Consider the following 17,969-nt stretch of genomic DNA (forward strand, 5'->3'; position numbering starts at 1 on the left):
GGGCTGGAGTGCAGTGGCCGGATCTCAGCTCACTGCAAGCTCCACCTCCCGGGTTCACGCCATTCTCCTGCCTCAGCCTCCCGAGTAGCTGGGACTACAGGCGCCCGCCACCTCGCCCAGCTAGTTTTTTGTGTTTTTTAGTAGAGACGGGGTTTCACCGCATTAGCCAGGATGGTCTCGATCTCCTGACCTCGTGATCCGCCCATCTCGGCCTCCCAAAGTGCTGGGATTACAGGCTTGAGCCACTGCGCCCGGCCCACCATGCTCTTTTTCTATCCCCATTAAAATACGATGCTGCAGCATGGACAAGACCACTGTCTGCTTCTTTGTTTGCAACAGTAAAAAAGTGAACAGAGAAGTTCCCTGAACCCCAGCAGGGACACAGGAGCAGACTGGTTCCTGCCGGCAGAGGGGTGCAGGACAGCACGGCCAGTGCTGCATGGGTGGGCGTGGGGCAGCTTGGAATTCAATGTGGACGAGAAGCAAGTTGCAGGAGCATGCACAGAGTAGGCAGCATTTGTGTGTGCCTCACACGTGTGCGGTGGTGCTGTATGTATTTGTAGATACTCAAATATGTAGGGAAAGATGAGCCCCGCATTCTGGGGACAGGGAGAGGAGGTTGTATCTATTGCATCTTAGAAATTTTTGCAGGGCTGGGCGCCTGTAATCGCAGCAGTTTGGGAGGCCAAGGAGGGAAGACTGCTTGCAGGAGTTCAAGACCAGCCTGGGCAACATAGTGAGATCCCATCTCTACGAAAACAGAAATAAACAAACAAACTGGTGTCCGGGGGGAGGTTGGGGAGGACATTCTAAATCAATACAGCAAAATGTTAAATTTGTTCCTTCCGGGAGGGTACACAGGTGTTACTCTCTGCTTGCCTGCGTGTTTGCAGTATCTTGTGATTTAAAGCATTTAAGACAGAAAACAGTCTTGCTGTATAATATAGTAAAGTTCACTGGGGCATGTGTGTGTGTTTGTTTTGAGACAAGATCTCGTTCTGTCGCCCAGGCTGGAATGCAGTGGTGTGATCATGGCTCACTGTAGCCTCAACCTCCCAGGCTTAGGTGAGCCTCGCCCTAGCCTCCCAAGTAGCTGGGACTACAGGTGCTCACCACCACGCCTGGTTTATTTTTGTATTTTTAGTAGAGATGAGGTTTTGCCATGTTGCTCAGGCTGGTCTCAAACTCCTGGGCTCAAAGCGATCTGCCCGTCTTGGCCTTCCAAAGTTTTTGTGAGGCTTATCTGAGGTCCAGGAATTCATCAGTGACTGGCCTTCTTCACCCCCTCCTCACCCCCACTCCTTCTCCCTGAGCCCCAAGCCCTCGGAAGAGCTCTGCGCCCCTGGCCCTGGGCTTGTGGTCCGCCCATCCCAGTCTCAGCTGCTCACCTGCCTCCGCTGGCTGCTCTGTTTCCAGGAAGGTGAGGTTAGCCACCTGTGGTCCCAGTCCTGTTTATGCCAGTGCGGTGAGGCCGCAGACCCGATTTACTTTGAGGGATCCCGTTTGCACTAAGTGTGTTATAGAAAGGCATGCTGAGGGCCAGATTGGCTTGCTTTTTTTTTTTTATTTTGACGGAGTCTCACTCTCTCACTCAGGAGTGCATGGCCTGATCTCGGCTCACTGCAACCTCTGCCTCCTGGGTTCAAGCGATTCTCCTGCCTCAGCCTCCCAATTGGCTGGGAATATAGGCACACACCACCAGATCTGGCTAATTTTTGTAGTTTTAGTAGTGACAGGGTTTCACCATGTTGGTCAGGCTGGTCTTGAACTCCTGACCTCCAGTGATCCTCCCGCCTGGGCTTCCCAAAGTGCTGGGATTACAGGCCCAAGCCACCGCACCTGGCCTCAGGTTGACTTTCAGTGCAGGGGTACGTCAAGGCAGGAAACGTGCTGACCACTCTCAGACTCTGGTCTGGTACCCTCTACCCTCCAGGGTCAGGGAGGGAAGGGGGGTGCAGTGTGAAGGGCTTTATCTGGTTATCATTCTTATGAGTTCCTCAGTTTTAGGGACATTAGGAACCCTCTGCCCCACGTCTGGAGTGAGTGAGGCTGGCCCAGGAGCTGCGTGGCTCTCACCAGGGTCGGTTGGCCTCCGTGAAGCCACGGCGGCTGTGTCTTCTGCAGTCCCCCAGCTTTGTTTCCGGTGACTCAGAGGTGGGAGAAGCTGCCATTCTGCATCCACTCCCAGCTGCGTGAAAGCCAGGGAACAGGTGTGCCCTCTTTCTGGGGAGAGGTGAAGTCCCTGCATGGGCCAGGAGCGTGGCCTCCTGCCTGAAGAGGAAGCACCTGGAAAAGACTGGCTCGGTGAGGCAGGGGATGCAGGCACTGGGGGGAGGTGGGTACGGGGGGGGGGGGGCACGGGGGGGGGTGGGCACTGTGGGGAGTCCCTGCTTTTCCTTTTTCTTCCTTTTTATTCCAGGGTCATAAAAACCCTGTTGGGTTGGGCAAGCAGGTGGTGATTGTTCAGCTATTTCCAGGTTGTGGGTAGCGGGGATGGAGTAAGGGGGCTTGGGCATGGCCACCTTTCCACACACTCTGGCCCCAGAAACCTTTGCTCCTCCTGGTTTCATCTTCTCTGGCGCTGGATGGGTTATGCCATTTCTCTGCTACCAGCCGTGTTGTATTGGGTGGGCTATGGGGTGACAAGTGTGTGCTTCCCTTCCTGGGAGGTGGGCACGGGGGGCACTTGGAGTATCTGAGGAGCTCTCCAAACGTGAGATTTTTGAGCTCCGATTGCAGTGGACAAGTGTTTCATTTCATTCAACACATTCTAAAACATCAGGAGATCTCGAACGTGCGTAGACGAGAGACTTGCCTACCGGGCTCGGGCGGCCCTGCCCTTCACCGGTTCTCACGCGTGGCTCCTTCATACCCGTCCCTCCATTCATCCCACCTGAAGTGATTTTGAAGCAAGTCCCAGACATGATAAAAGATAAAATTAGGCTGGGCACAGTGGCTCACAGCACTTTGGGAGGCCGAGGTGGGCAGATCACCTGAGGTCAGGAGTTCAAGACCAGCCTGGCCAACATGGTGAAACCTGGGCTCTATTAAAAATACAAAGATCAGCTGGGTGCAGTGTTGGGTGTCTGCAGTCTCAGCTACTGGGGAGGCTGAGGCAGGAGAATTGCTTGAACCCAGAAGGCAGAGGTTAAAGTGAGCCTAGATAGTGCTACTGCATTCCAGCCTGAGTGACAGAGCGAGACCTAAGAGTCTCAAAAAAAAAAAAAAAAAAAAAGATAAAATTGCATGTATCATTATGTTAGTTCCTATCGATAAAAGATGGGAAAGTTTTTTAAAAATAACCACTGCGTGAGTGCCATGGCTCACACCCACAGTCTCAGCTACTCAGGAGGCTGAGGCAGGAGGACTGCTTGAACCCAGAGCTGCAGTGAGCTGTGACTGTACCACTGCACTCTAGCCTGGGGGCAGCAGAGCGAGACTCTGTCTCTTAAAAAACATAACCACAATATCTTATAATACCTAAAAGATAATTAACAGATTCCTTAATGCCATGACGTAACAGTTGTTTTGAATGAGTCTTTTTAAAAATTTCATTTAATTTTAGATTCGGGGGTACGTATGCCTGTTTGTTACATGGTATTTTGCATACTGGTGGGTGTTGGGCTTCCAGTGTACCCAGAGTGCCCTCAATGAAACGGAGGAGAGCGAACATTGTACCTGATAGGTAATTTTCCAGCCCTTGCCCCGCCTCCTCCCTTCCCTCTTGGAATCCCGAGTGTTGTTATTTCCACCTTAGTTTTTCTTTTTTTTTGAAACGGAGTCTTGCTCTGTCTCCCGGGCTGGAATGTAGTGGCCGGATCTCAGCTCACTGCAAGCTCCGCCTCCCAGGTTCAAGTGATTCTCCTGCCTCAGCTTCCCAAGTAGCTGGGATTACAGATGCCTGCCACCACGCCAGGCTAATTTTTGGTATTGTTTGTTTGTTTGTTTGTTTGTTTTTGAGATGGAGTCTTGCTCTGTCCCCCAGGCTGGAGTGCAGTGGAGCGATCTCAGCTCACTGCAAGCTCCGCCTCCCGGGTTCACGCCATTCTCCTGCCTCAACCTCCCAAGTAGCTGGGACTACAGGCGCCCGTCACCACGCCCGGCCAATTTTTTGTATTTTTAGTAGAGACAGGGTTTCACCGTGTTAGCCAGGATGGTCTCTATCTCCTGACCTCGATCTCCTGACCCGCCCATCTCGGCCTCCCAAAGTGCTGGGATTACAGGCGTGAGCTGCCGCGCCCGGCCAATTTTTGGCATTTTTAGTAGAGATAGGGTTTCACCGTGTTAGCCAGGATGGTCTCGATCTCCTGACCTCGATCTCCTGACCCGCCCATCTCGGCCTCCCAAAGTGCTGGGATTACAGGCGTGAGCTGCCGCGCCCAGCCAATTTTTGGCATTTTTAGTAGAGATAGGGTTTCACCATGTTGGCCAGGCTCGTCTCAAACTCCTGACCTCAGGTGATCCACCTGCCTCGGCCTCCCAAAGTGCTGGGATTACTGGCGTGAGTCATTGTAGCTGGCCTGTTACTTCCGTCTTTATGTCCATGGGTACCCATTGTTTAACTCCAACTTATAGGTGAGAACATGCAGTATTTGGTGTTCTGTTTCTGAATGAGTTCACTTAGGATAAAGGCTTCCAGTTGCATCTGTATTACTGCAAGAGACATGATTTCTTTTTTTTCTTTTCTTTTTTTTTTTTTTTTTTTGAGACAAAGTTTTCACTCTTGTTGCCCAGGCTAGAGTGCAATGGCGTGATCTCGGCTCACCACAACCTCTGCCTCCCGGGTTCAAGTGATTCTCCTGCCTCAGCCTCCCAAGTAGCTGGGATTACAGGCGTGCACCACCACACCCGGCTAATTTTGTATTTTTAGGAGAGACGGGGTTTCTCCATGTTGCTCAGGCTGGTCTCGAACTCCTGACCTCAGATGATCCTCCCACCTCTGCCTCCCAAAGTGCTGGGATTACAGGCATGAGCCACCATGCCGGCCAATTTCATTCTTTTTTATGGCTGCTGAATGAGTCCTTAATGTGGCCAGAGCACTATGGTGGACGGGATATGGAAGAAAAGAATAACATATCTACCCCCCACTATTATATATCTGAGGAGAGAATGGTTAGGTGCATAGACATTAAATAGACAATACTTCTTGAGACAGTATTTTTTGGTAGCAGCTTTATTGAGGTATTCATATACCATAAAATTCACCCATCTAAAGTGTACGCTTCGGTGAGTTTGGGTGTTTTTTGTTTTTTTTTTTTTTTAGACAAGGTTTTGCTTTATTGCTCAGGCTGAAATGCAGTGGTGCAGTCACGGCTCACTGCAGCTTTGACCTCCCAGGCTCAAGTGATCCTTCCACCTCAGCCTCCCTAGTAGCTGGGACTGTAGGCACACATCACCACACCCAGCTGATTTTTGTAGTTTTTGCAGAGACAAGGTTTCGCCATGATGCCCGGGCTTTCAGTGGTTTTTAGTATATTCACAGAGTTGTGCAACTATCACCACAATCCATTTTGGAATGTTTTCATCACCCTAAGAAGATACCCCCCACTCCTTATCCATTACCTCCCTATCTTCCCATCTGCTCCAAGCCCCTGGCAACCACTAGTGTACTTTCTGTCTCTGTAGATTTGCCTGTCCCAGACATTTAGAATAAACAGAATGAGCAATATATGACCTTCTGTGTGACTTCTTTCACTCAGCATCACATCTTCAGGGCCCATCCATGTTGCAGCAGGTGTCAGAGGTCCGTTCCTTTTCATTGCTGAATAGTATTCCACCGTATGATTGGACCACACTGTATTTATCCATTCATCAGCAGAACGTATTGCCACTTTTTGGCTATCATGAATAACGTGAGTGTTCGTGTGCAGGCTTTTGTGTGGACGTGTTTTCAGTTCTCTTGGGTATATATGTAGGAATGGAATTGCTGGGTCATATGGTAAGTCTATTGTTACACAATTTTCTTTTTTAAAGACAGGATCTCCTCTGTTGCCCAGGCTGGAGTGCAGCGGTGCAATCACAGCTCACTGAAGCCTCCACCTCCTGGGCTCAAGCAGTCCTCCTGCCTCAGCCTCCCAAGTTGCTAGGGTTACAGCGATGCACCACCATGCCTGGATAATTTCTTTGATTTTTAATAGAGATGAGGTCTTGCCTCATTACTCAGGCTGGTCTGGAACTCCTGAGCCAAAGCAGTCCTCCTGTCTTGGCCTCATGAAGTGCTGGGTCTACAGGCGTTAGCCACTGCACCTGGCCCAATTTTTAATTTTTTTTTTTTTTTTTTTGGGACGGGGGTCTCGCTCTGTCGCCCAGGCTGGAGTGCAGTGGCCGGATCTCAGCTCACTGCAAGCTCCGCCTCCCGGGTTCCCGCCATTCTCCTGCCTCAGCCTCCCGAGTAGCTGGGACTACAGGTGCCCGCCACCTCGCCCGGCTAGTTTTTTGTATTTTTTAGTAGAGACGGGGTTTCACCGTGTTAGCCAGGATGGTCTCGATCTCCTGACCTGGTGGTGATTCGCCCGTCTCGGCCTCCCAAAGTGCTGGGATTACAGGCTTGAGCCACCGCGCCCGGCCAGTTTTTAATTTTTAAAATTTCTGTTTATTATATAGAGACGGGGTCTTGCCACGTTGCGCAGGCTGGTCTGGAACTCCTGGCCTAAAGCAGTCTTTCTGCTTTGGCCTCCCAAAGAGCTGGGATTGCACGTGTGAGCCACGGTGCCAGACCAGTAACTCTGTATTTAAGCTTTTGAGGAACGGACAGACTGTTTGCCAACGTGGCTGCACCATTTGACCAGCCATCCATGAGAATTCTGGTTTCTCCACATCCTCACCAACACTTGATATCATCCATCTGTGTGATACTAGCCGTCCTCCTGAGCGTGAAGTGGTGTCTTCCTGTGGTTTAGATCTGTACTCCCTGTTGGCCACAGGAGGCGGTCTTACACTTACAGTGGCCTCCTCTTATCCTTGGGGCATACATTCCAAGACCTCTCATGGATGCCTCAATCTGTGGACAGTACCAAACCTATACAGTCAGCTTTGTATCCTCAGGTTCTGCTTCTGTGGATTTAGCCAACTAAGGATTGAAAATATGTGTGGAAAAAGAAGAAAGCTAGATAATAACAGAAAAAATACAAAATGTAAAAATACAGCATAACAACTGTTTACATAGCATTTACATTGTATTCATTATTGTAAGTAACCTAGAGATGATTTAAAGTATACAGGAGGGTTGGGCGTGGTGGCTCACACCTGTAATCTCAGCACTTTGGGAGGCCAAGGTGGGTGGATCACCTGAAGTCAGGAGTTTGAGACCAGCCTGGCCAATGTGGTGAAACCAGGTCTCTACTCAAAATACAAAAATTAAGGCCAGGTGCGGTGACTCACACCTGTAATCCCAGCACTTTGGGAGGCCGAGGCGGGCGGATCACCTGAAGTCAGGAGTTCAAGACCAGCCTGGCCAACGTAGTAAAACCCTGTCTCTACTAAAAATACAAAAATTAGCAGGTCATGGTGGCGGGGGCTTGTAATCCCAGCTACTCGGGGGGCTGAGGCAGGAGAATCACTTGAACCCAGGAGGTAGAGGGTGCAGTGAGCCGAGCCCATGCCATTGCACTCCAGCCTGGGCAACAAGGGCAAAACTCCATCTCAAAAATAATAAAATAAAATAAAAATAGAAAAATTAGCCAGGCATGGTGGCACATGCCTGTAGTCCCTGCTACTCCAGAGGTTAAGGCAGGAGAATCGCTTGAACCCGGGAGGCGGAGGTTGCAGTGAGCCGAGATCACACCACTGAACTCCAGCCTGGGGGACAGAGCGAGACTGTCTCAAAAAAAAAGTACACAGGAGGATATGGGTAGGTTATGTGCAAATACTACACTATTTTCTATAAGGGACTGCAGACTCATAGATTTTGGTATGCATGGGGGTCCTGCAACTAGTTCCCCTTAGATTCCAGGGGCCAGATGTGTATATGAGGTTTTTCCTGTGTAGTAACAGGCAGGGAGTGTTGGCAGCATGGATAGCCTGGGTAAAGGGGTGATTCACATCCCTGGCAGGAGGGAGAGGAACGGTGGGCACTTTCATCATATTGCTCAGAGTGATGCACAATCTAAAACTATGATTTTTTTTCTTTTTTGAGGTGGAGTGTCACTCTGTCCCCCAGGCTGCTGTGCAGTGGTGCAATCTCAGCTCACTGCAACCTCTGCCTCCCGGGTTCAGGCAATTCTCCTGCCTCAGCGTCCTGAGTAGCTGGGATTACAGGCACGCACCACCATGCCCAGCTAATTTTTGTATTTTTAGTAAAGACGGTTTTGCCATGTTGGCCAGGCTGGCCTCAAACCCCTAACCTCAAGCGATCCACCTACCTGGGCCTCCCAAAGTGCTGGAATTACAGGCATGAGCCACCGCGCCCAGCCTGGAGTTTTCCATCTAATATTTTCAGATGGTGGTTGACCATGGATAACTGAGACTTCAAAAAGCACCATCACCTGGCAGGGTGGCTCACGCCTATAATCCCAGTACTTTGGGAGGCTGAGACAGGTGGATCTCTTGAGTCCGGGAGTTCGAGACCAGTCTGGGCAGGGTAGTGAAACTCTGTCTCTACAAAAAAATATATCAATTAGCTGAGCATGGTGGTGCATGCCTGTAGTCCCAGCTCTCAGGAGGCTGAGGTGGGAGGATCACCTGAGCTCGGGGAGTAGAGGCTGCAGTGAGCCATGATCGTGCCACTGCACTCCAGCCTGGGCAATACAGCAAGACCCTGTCTCAAACAAACAACAAATAAACAAAGGTGCAAACTGTAGCTGCGCGGGGACTGCTGTAGGTGCAGCTATATCAGTGTTTTTAAACATAAGGCCACTGATCCAGGCCAGAACCCAGGGTGGGATTTGCGCTCATTAGATTTGCACAGGGAGCTCCTCTGGCCCTTGTTGAGTTCACTCTTTTCTGCTCATGACTCAAAGAGGGAGAGGCTGGGTCAGAACAGCCCATCTCAGCTCCTGCAGAAGTAGAAACACAAACTGTGCACCTTAGGGGCAGTTAGGACTCAGGGTTACCCTGAACGAGTCAAAATAAACAAGTCCTTCATTAAACTCAGATCATCTGCAAGGGCGTTTCACTCCTGGAAAGGACACTGTAATTACCTCCAGTCTGACTCTTCCTATCAGAGGTTAGATTTCGGAGCAAGCGTCGGATACATACCTTTGGAGAGACTTGGCTACAGACGCTATATTTAATCCGCTGCCATGAATAATGCCTTTGTGTTCTGTATGAAGCCCAGGAGATCTTATCAGTCATGCAGAGGGGGCAGTCACATCACTTTATTTGACAGGGTGCATGCTTTGCAGAGTCCTCTTCTGGGATGACTGCCTCATGGTTACTGCCAAGGCTTTGATGGGGAAGGGGGCTAAGAGTTAACCTTGAGGCCGGGTGCGGTGGCTCACAGGCATAATCACAGCACTTTGGGAGGCCAAGGTGGGCAGATCATTTGAGCTCAGCAGTTTGGGACCAGCTTGGCCAACATGGGAAAACCCCGTCTCCACTAAAAATAGAAAAAATTAGCCAGGCATGGGGGCAGGCGCTTGTAAGCCCAGCTACTCGGGAGGCCGAAGCATGAGAATCGCTTGAACCCAGGAGGCGGAGGTTACAGTGAGCTGAGATGGAGCCACTGCACTGCAGCCTGGGCGACAGAGTGAGAATCTGTGTCAAAAAAAAAAAAAAAAAAAAAAAAAAAAAAGTTAACCTTGAGACTCCAGGGGAGTCTTACAGCTGCTTAGATGGCTTTTTGAGAAATGGTTCAGAGCTGCTTGCTTTGATGCCCTCTCCAGCCCGTGGCAAACATCTGCTTAGTGATCTTGCTGCTTTCAAAAATGGGATCCATTCCTTTAAAACTGGCCAGGCCATGGGAGTCGGCTGCATGCCTACTAAATAGTATGTAAATACTGTTGTTTTGTTGTTGTTGTTGTTGTTGTTGCTGAGATAGGGTCTCACTCTGTTGTCCCGGCTGGAGTACAATGGTGTGATCATGGCTCACTGCAGCCTCTACCTCCTGAGCCCAAGGGATCCTTCCGCCTCAGCTTCCCAAGTAGCTGGGACTACAGGCCCATGCCACCACACCTGGCTAATTTTTTATTTGTTAGAGAGATGGGGTTTCGCCATGTTGCCCTGGCTGATCTTGAGTTCCTGGCCTCAAGCGATCCTCCCACCTGAGCCTCCCAAAGTGTTGGGATTACAGGTGTGAGCCATCATTCCTGGCCCATACATATTGTCGATTGCTTTGCAAATTGCTCTAAGCTAAGGTTATAGCTGGTGGAATGTAGTTTTGCCAAATTACTCTTTCAGAGTCATTGAGGCAGAGTTCACAGGATCTGTGCTGATACCTCTCGGGTATGTCGTCCGGCCCAGCTCCTCCCTCACTCTGGCAGTGTGTGACATCTCCACCCGGATGTCCTGGCGACATTTCACATGGGGCAGGTCCAGGCATGAAATCTCAGCTTCCGCCCCAGCCTGCCTCGTTCCCTCCCTGAGACTGTCCCATGTCAGTACCTGGCTTCACTGAGTGGGTGGCTCAAGTCAGGAGCCTGAGAGCCCGTTTCGCCAGCACGTGCAGCTCAGGGTGCCTCTGCAGACTGTCTTGTGTGGGTCATTAGAACAGAAATAGTGGCAGGTTCCCTTTTCTCTGGGCCCTTGGATGCTTCTCCATTGCTAGCACAAAACCCTGCCACCTCCCACCAGCTGCCTCTGCCTTCTTCTCCAAGCTTGGCCACCTGCCCTTGAACCCAGACACCCTGTCCTTCACCCTAGCCACCTGCCCTTGACCCCACACACCTGCCCTTGACTCCAGACACCCTGTCCTTGACCCCAGACACTTGCTTTTGACCCAATACCCTGCCCTTGATCCCAGCTGGCCTGCCCTTGACCTTAGCTGTCCTGCCACTGACCCCAGACACCCTGTCCTTGACCCCAGCCACCTGCACTTGACCCCAGCCACCTTCCCCTGACCCCAGCCTCCTGCCCTTGACCCCAGCCTCCTGCCCTTCCTGCCTCCAACTCTTGCCCGCTCTTCCCATGGTCGCTCCTTCTCCTGGCTTCACTGTCTCCTGAGAGGTCCCCTTGGCACCTCCCCTTCCTGCACCAGAGCACTGCTCATGCCATTGCTTGTTAGCCCGGTCTAAGCCGTGGGAGGGCAGAGGGGCCTTTTCTGCTGGTGTCCAGCTCTTCTCCTCGGCAGGCACATTGGAGGCAGTCAACAAATATTTGTAATGTGGACAGATGTGTGAAGTCGGGTGCCTTTCCAGGGCCTGTCAGTGGATGGTTCGTGTTTTGGCTGGTGGAGGACTGAGCCAGGCTGATTTCTGTAACAGGAGATCTTCGAAACAGTGATAGCCACTGATTTTGAGCTTGTCCTCAGAGGGCATCAGTGGGCGAAAACAGAAAAATCATCCTGTGATGAGAACACGCACACCCACCCACACACACCATACACACAACCACACACACACACCATACACACATGCACCCACACACACACCCACCCCCCACACACAACCACACACACACCACGCACCCACACACACACCCCACACACACCACGCACACACCCATCCCCCACACAACCACACACATACCACGCATCCACACACACACACCCCCACACACAACCACACACATATACACGTATACCACACAGACACCACACACACAAACACACCCCACACATCCACCACACACATCACATACACATACCACACACACATATACACATGCGAGTTTTTGGATTTTTATTATGGTCCTTGATAGTTTTTTCCTCTTAGCTTCTCTTTTATCCATTTAGTACTTTGTGGCAGGCAGCTTGGGAGGAGGTGGGGGCGGCACAGTGAGAAGGGCAGGAGCCACCGCCCTGGGGGTCCAGGAGGGGATGGGGGCTGTGCTGTGCTGAGCGGCTGTGCCAAGGAGCCTGAAGGAAGGCAGCAGGAGCCAGGATGAAGGGGATGGGAAGAATGCAGCAGATCCAGAAGCAGTTTTCTGCAGCCAGGCAGGGGATGCTGTCCCCAGGGGCTGTGCTTGCGTCTGGGATACAGCGCCCTGGGATCTGTTGAGCCCGTGGGCTGCCAAGGCAGGTTCTGCTTGAGCCGCTGCCTCCGAGGAAGAAGGCCCACTCTGTCCGTGAGCACCCATTCTTGAGGTGTCTGCACATGTGACTCCTGGAGTCTCCGTGGGCCTCTCTGAAACCCTAGAACAGTTTCTCAAAAGAGCAGCCACATAGACACTAGAGGCAGAGGCATTTGGGATTGATCTGTGCTCGAAGTTCAGGGCCTAGGGCTGTCGTGGGCTCCTTCGTGGACTCCTTCGTGGACACTCTGGGCCTCTTCTAATGCCAGCCTCCAAGGGCCTGGCTGTAAGATTGAGATTTGTCTGTGCTGTGTGAGTTGCTGAAGCGCCATGGGCTTTGCGTCAACAGGTGTGTCCTGGATGCTGGCTTGGAGGTGTGGTTCCGGGGGACGTCCAGGGCCAGGGTTGGGGTACCACGGACCTGGAGGCTGGCTTGGAGGCGTGGTTCCAGGGGACATCCAGGGCCAGAGGTTGGGGTACCATGGGCCTGGATGCTGGCTTGGAGGCGCGGTTCCAGGGGACATCCAGGGCCAGAGGTTGGGGTACCACGGGCCTGGATGCTGGCTTGGAGGCGTGGTTCCAGGGCACGTCCAGGTCCAGGGTTGGGGTACCACGGACCTGGATGCTGGCTTGGAGGCGTGGTTCCAGGGGACATCCAGGGCCAGGGTTGGGGTACCACGGGCCTAGATGCTGGCTTGGAGGCATGGTTCCGGGGGACGTCCAGGGCCAGGGTTGGGGTACCATGGGCCTAGATGCTGGCTTGGAGGCATGGTTCCGGGGGACGTCCAGGGCCAGGGTTGGGGTACCATGGGCCTGGATGCTGTTAAGTGGGGAGGAAGAACTTAAGTTCAGAAGGAATGGCACTTCTGTATGGGGGTTTTTTGGTATCTGGTCCCAGAAAATGTGTTACATTTTCTCCTTCTCCTTCCAGATAATTCCTGAAGATGGCAGAAGCTCACCAAGCTGTGGCCTTTCAGTTCACGGTCACTCCGGATGGGATTGACCTGCGGCTGAGCCATGAAGCTCTTAGACAAATCTATCTCTCTGGACTTCATTCCTGGAAGAAGAAGTTCATCCGATTCAAGGTTTGCTGAGATGTGTTGAAATCTACACAGTATGCCTTTTAATGTCTAAGAACGGGGCTCTTGCAGTGATTGAGGTCTACGTGTTTCAGATTGGCGATTGCATATCACTTACCTATTTCCACGGTACTTAAGGCTTGGGGACACCGTCACACAGACTTTAGCTCACTGGATGCTTGGAGCAGCTCCATTAGGCAGGTAGAGGGAGTTGGCATGCTCTAAAGCAGGCCGGGAAATCGAGGCTCACAGGGCCAGCGACCTACTTAATAGAAGGCAGAGTAAAGACTAGAATTCACATCTTCTGTCTGAGTCAGAATCCTTTACACCGTGTTCAAAAAGGATTTTTTCCGGGCCAGGTGCAGTGGCTCACACCTGTAATCCCTGCACTTTGGGAAGCTGAGGTGGGTGGATCGCTTGAGCTCACCAGCCTGGGTGACACGACAAAACCCCATCTCTACAAAAAATACAAAAATTAGGCAGGTGTGTTGGCATGCACCTGTAGTCCCAGCTACTCAGGAGGCTGATATGGGAGGATCGCTTGAACCTGAGAGGCAGAGACTGCAGTGAACCATGATTGAGCCACCACACTCCAGCCTGGGCAACAGAGCGAGACTTTGTCTCAAAAAAAATTTTTTTTCCCAAACTTCAGCAAGTAGATGTAATAATTACTTTGTTGATAAAACATTCACACACTAGAAACTCTCCACATAAGGGCCAGGCACGGTGGCTCACGCCTGTAATCCCAGCACTTTGGGAGGCCGAGACGGGCGGATCACAAGGTCAGGAGATCGAGACCATCCTGGCTAACACGGTGAAACCCCGTCTCTACTAAAAAATACAAAAAATTAGCCGGGCGTGGTAGTGGACGCCTGTAGTCCCAGCTACTCGGGAGGCGGAGGCAGGAGAATGGCCTGAACCCGGGAGGCGGAGCTTGCAGTGAGCTGAGATCCGGCCACGGCACTCCAGCCTGGGCGACAGAGCGAGACTCCGTCTCAAAAAAAAAAAAAAAAACTCTTCACATAAGTTCAAATACAGTTGAGTCCACATGTTCTCAATTCTGTTTATCTAACGAAGCGGAACTCTGTTCTTTTTTAAGTAAGTGTCTTGTTTTTCCATGTATTTTAATTTATTTTAAACATCATAGAAGGCATAAGTGCATGTTTGAAAACACGCAAACTAGATGAAAGTTCATCAAGTCGAAAGTGGACGCCCCCGCCGACCCCCGCCAGCCCCAGCGGGAGCTCAGTTCAGTTTGTGGACTTCCCAGTGCTCCTTCTCTGAGGGCGGCACTGAAGTGGGCCCCTGGGAAAGCCCTAAGCTCAAGAGTAGGTGGCAGCAGGGACGGCGGGGAGGTGGGCGAGCCCCTGGGAGCCAGCACAGCTGCACAGGTGTCCCTGGGGCTCAGCCTGTGGATTCTTGGGCCCATATAAATAACCCATCAAGGCGACATCCGAGATGTCCCCGAGGCACTAGCTCTGCTCGCCGAGGCCTGCTCTTTTTCACCTTGGAATCTGGGAAAATAGAAATTTGGATGCAGAGGCTTGGCCATCATATTCAACCCAGTGGGAATGTTGTTCTCCTCTTCCCCTCTCTTTTTTTTTTTTTTTTTTTTTTTTGAGACAAGGTCTTGCTCTGTTGTCCAGGGTGGAGTGCAGCAGTGTGATCACGGCTCCCTATAGCCTCACTGGGCTCAGGCAATCCTCCTGTCTCATCCTCCCAAGTAGCTGAGATCATAGGTGCACACCACCATGCCCAGCTAATTTTTTTTTTTTTTTTTTGAGACAGAGCCTCACTCTGTTGCCCAGGCTGGAGTGCAATGGCGCGACCTTGGCTCACTACAACCTCCGCCTCCCAGGCTCAAGCGATTCTTCTGCTTCAGCCTCCCGAGTAGCTGGGACTATAGGCACCCACCACCACACCTGGCTAAATTTTTGTATTTTTAGTAGAGACGGTATTTCACCATGTTGGCCAGGCTGGTTTCAAACTCCTCACCTCAAGTGATCTGCCCGCCTCAGCCTCCCAAAGTGCTGAGGTTACAGGCATGAGCCGCCTCACCTGGCCTGCTTTGGTCATTTTTAATCCATTATCTTGGTCAAATCAATATCTTATTAGGATGGTTTAGTAAGAATGTTTTTTAATTGGAATTGTCAAACATACACAAGAGTGAAGAGGACTGATTATACATCCCCACCGTTCCCTTCCTTGTTCAACGATTTTGCCAATTTCGTTTGATATAATCCTTTAAAAAATTTTTTTTTGGCTGGAGTATTTTACAGCAAATTCTCGACATGGAGTGAGGCCTCCCATGAAATCTTCAAGGTTAAGCAGCCTTCTGACATAGGGGCGGCAAGAGGGGCAGTTTTGGATCTGGGGTCTCAGGGCGTTCTAGACAGTAGCAGGCTGGGGACAGGATGTCATGGTGGCTCAGTGACATCCTTCACCAGCTAAACTAGTGCCTGGGCTGAGTCTCATGTCCTGGGGTGTCCACTCTTGGGGAAGCTTTCAGGGTGGGTTTTGGCTCAGAAGTAGTGGAAGGGAGGAAACTGGAACCGCCGCAGGCTGTAAACTCTGGGGAGAGTCCCAGCTAGTGGGGTCGCTGCCAACACCCTCTTCTCACTGCCTGCCATCCCGGCAGTCCTGTTGCCGGGGGCCGTGAAGCGCCGTTGTCCTGTGGGTTGTGGGAGGACACCGCTCACGGCCCGTGTGTCTGTCTTTAGAATGGCATCATCACTGGCGTGTACCCGGCAAGCCCCTCCAGCTGGCTTATCGTGGTGGTGGGCGTGATGACAACAATGTACGCCAAGATCGACCCCTCGTTAGGAATAATTGCAAAAATCAATCGGACCCTGGAAACGACGTAAGTCATCCTGTGAAATCTCCAGTGGTCTGGGAAGTTACCGATTTTATTGCTGTTTTTATGTCTCTTCAAATGTGATGATTGTCACTGTTCTGGATTCGATATGAAGCTCCTGATTCTGTCCTCACATCGGCTTTCTTCCCGCCTCCTGGGTGGTGCTAAGGTCCCTCTAGGAGTTTGCGGTCCCCTGCGGCCTTTCCTCCGAAGACCAGGGTGAGAAGAGTGGTAGTGGCCCTGGGGCACCCCTTGGAAGGTGTCAGGGCCCGAGGGTTTGGCCAATAGTGACAGTGCCCGTAGCCCGGCCAGTGGGGCTCTGAAACGGAATTTCTGCTCAAGGAGCGGATTCCCTATGTAGTGATTTCTTTGCACTTGGGGTCCGTTCATCCCAGAGTTCTGTGACCCTTGAACGGACTGCTCTGCGGTCCTCTGCAGGGACCTCCCCCACTTAGCTTTCTGTCAGGGTGGTTTAGAAATCTCCAGGGGGGCCAGGCGTGGTGGCTCAAGCCTATAATCCCAGCACTTTGGGAGGCCGAGGTGGGCGGATCACGAGGTCAGGAGATCAAGACCATCCTGGCTAACACGGTGAAACCCCATCTCTACTAAAAAATACAAAAAACTAGCCGGGCGAGGTGGCGGGCGCCTGTAGTCCCAGCTACTCGGGAGGCTGAGGCAGGAGAATGGCGTGAACCCGGGAGGCGGAGCTTGCAGTGAGCTCAGATCCGGTCAGGGCACCCCAGCCTGGGCAACAGAGCGAGACTCTGTCTCAAAAAAAAAGAAAAAGAAATCTCCAGGGGACCCCCCTGTCACTCCCACCCCTAGGGTTTTGGATTTTCCTGGGGCTTATCTCTTGCTACCAAGAAATAAGGCCCCGAGACACCTTAGATAACATTCAGCACATGTTCATTTTATTTTTTTTCCAACCACCTGCCGCCTGTTGATAGCGCGTGTTTATTGCACGCCTGTGATGCCTGTTATTCCATCCAGTTCTGGAGATGGCCCAGACTCCCATCTAGGAAGGTCAGGCCCTGCACTGCAGTGACCCCTCATTAGGATCCCTTTTACCAGTGAGGAAGCTTTCAGACAGATGCAGTTGTCTGCCCAAGTCACAGGAAGAGGGAGCGGGGAAGCTGGAATTCAAACCCAGCTCTGCGCCAGCTCTGAAATCTGTGCTTTCTTCAGTGTAGCACTGAGGTCCCCTCACCCTCTGCCCCAGAAGCTTCCATGAGACAAATGCACGTGAACACCACTGCTTTATCGCCATTTGAACGTCGAGACGGTGGAACGCGGGGCAACTCAGCTTCCTCGTGCAGCTGTGACCCTTGCGCTTGGACACACGTTTTCCTTTCTGGTCTGAAAGCTCCATGCCTTGAAAGTGTCCCTGCTGGCCTGTGCCAGGTGTTTGATTCGATTTCTGTGCTGCTTGTTTACACCAATGGCATTTTTGCCATTGGGGCACGGTGGTTCACACCTGTAATCCCAGGACTTTGGGAGGCTGAGGTAGGTGGATCACCTGAGGTCAATAATAACCACCAACTCCTCATAACTGGGCTTTGTTTTGGGGCCAGGAGTTGCAGGTGGAAGGCACAATGCCAGGTCAGGGCTAAGCTAAAAAACAAAGCTCTGGATCTTCATAGTCACGCCTTGCAGGTTGTTTGCATGTAAATATTGTTTAATCAGAAAGAAATAAGGGCCGGGCGCGGTGGCTCAAGCCTGTAATCCCAGCACTTTGGGAGGCCGAGACGGGCGGATCACGAGGTCAGCAGATCGAGACCATCCTGGCTAACACGGTGAAACCCCGTCTCTACTAAAAAATACAAAAAACTAGCCGGGCGTGGTGGCGGGCGCCTGTAGTCCCAGCAACTTGGGAGGCTGAGGCAGGAGAATGGCGTGAACCCGGGAGGCGGAGCTTGCAGTGAGCTGAGATC

At 51.8% G+C, this 17,969-nt stretch overlaps 2 protein-coding genes across 2 annotated transcripts in view; both read left to right on the top strand.

Moving 5' to 3' along the window:
- The window catches only part of LOC116418426 (carnitine O-palmitoyltransferase 1, liver isoform-like), a 29,507-nt gene extending 13,219 nt beyond the window's left edge, over positions 1 to 16,288 (top strand). Inside the window, exons 2-3 of the mRNA XM_031933957.1 lie at positions 13,037 to 13,190; positions 15,905 to 16,288. Of these exons, the coding sequence (XP_031789817.1) occupies positions 13,050 to 13,190; positions 15,905 to 16,048 (285 nt within the window). The 5' untranslated portion in view covers positions 13,037 to 13,049 and the 3' untranslated portion in view covers positions 16,049 to 16,288. The remainder of the gene's footprint in view (positions 1 to 13,036; positions 13,191 to 15,904) is intronic.
- Positions 16,289 to 17,630: 1,342 nt separating this feature from the next.
- LRP5 (LDL receptor related protein 5) overlaps positions 17,631 to 17,969 on the top strand; it is a 20,875-nt gene continuing 20,536 nt past the window's right edge. The window contains exon 1 of the mRNA XM_031936703.1: positions 17,631 to 17,637. Coding sequence (XP_031792563.1) covers positions 17,631 to 17,637 — 7 coding nt within the window. The remainder of the gene's footprint in view (positions 17,638 to 17,969) is intronic.

This window comes from Piliocolobus tephrosceles, chromosome 13, assembly GCF_002776525.5.
Source record: "Piliocolobus tephrosceles isolate RC106 chromosome 13, ASM277652v3, whole genome shotgun sequence".
NCBI classification, from domain to species: domain Eukaryota; kingdom Metazoa; phylum Chordata; class Mammalia; order Primates; family Cercopithecidae; genus Piliocolobus; species Piliocolobus tephrosceles.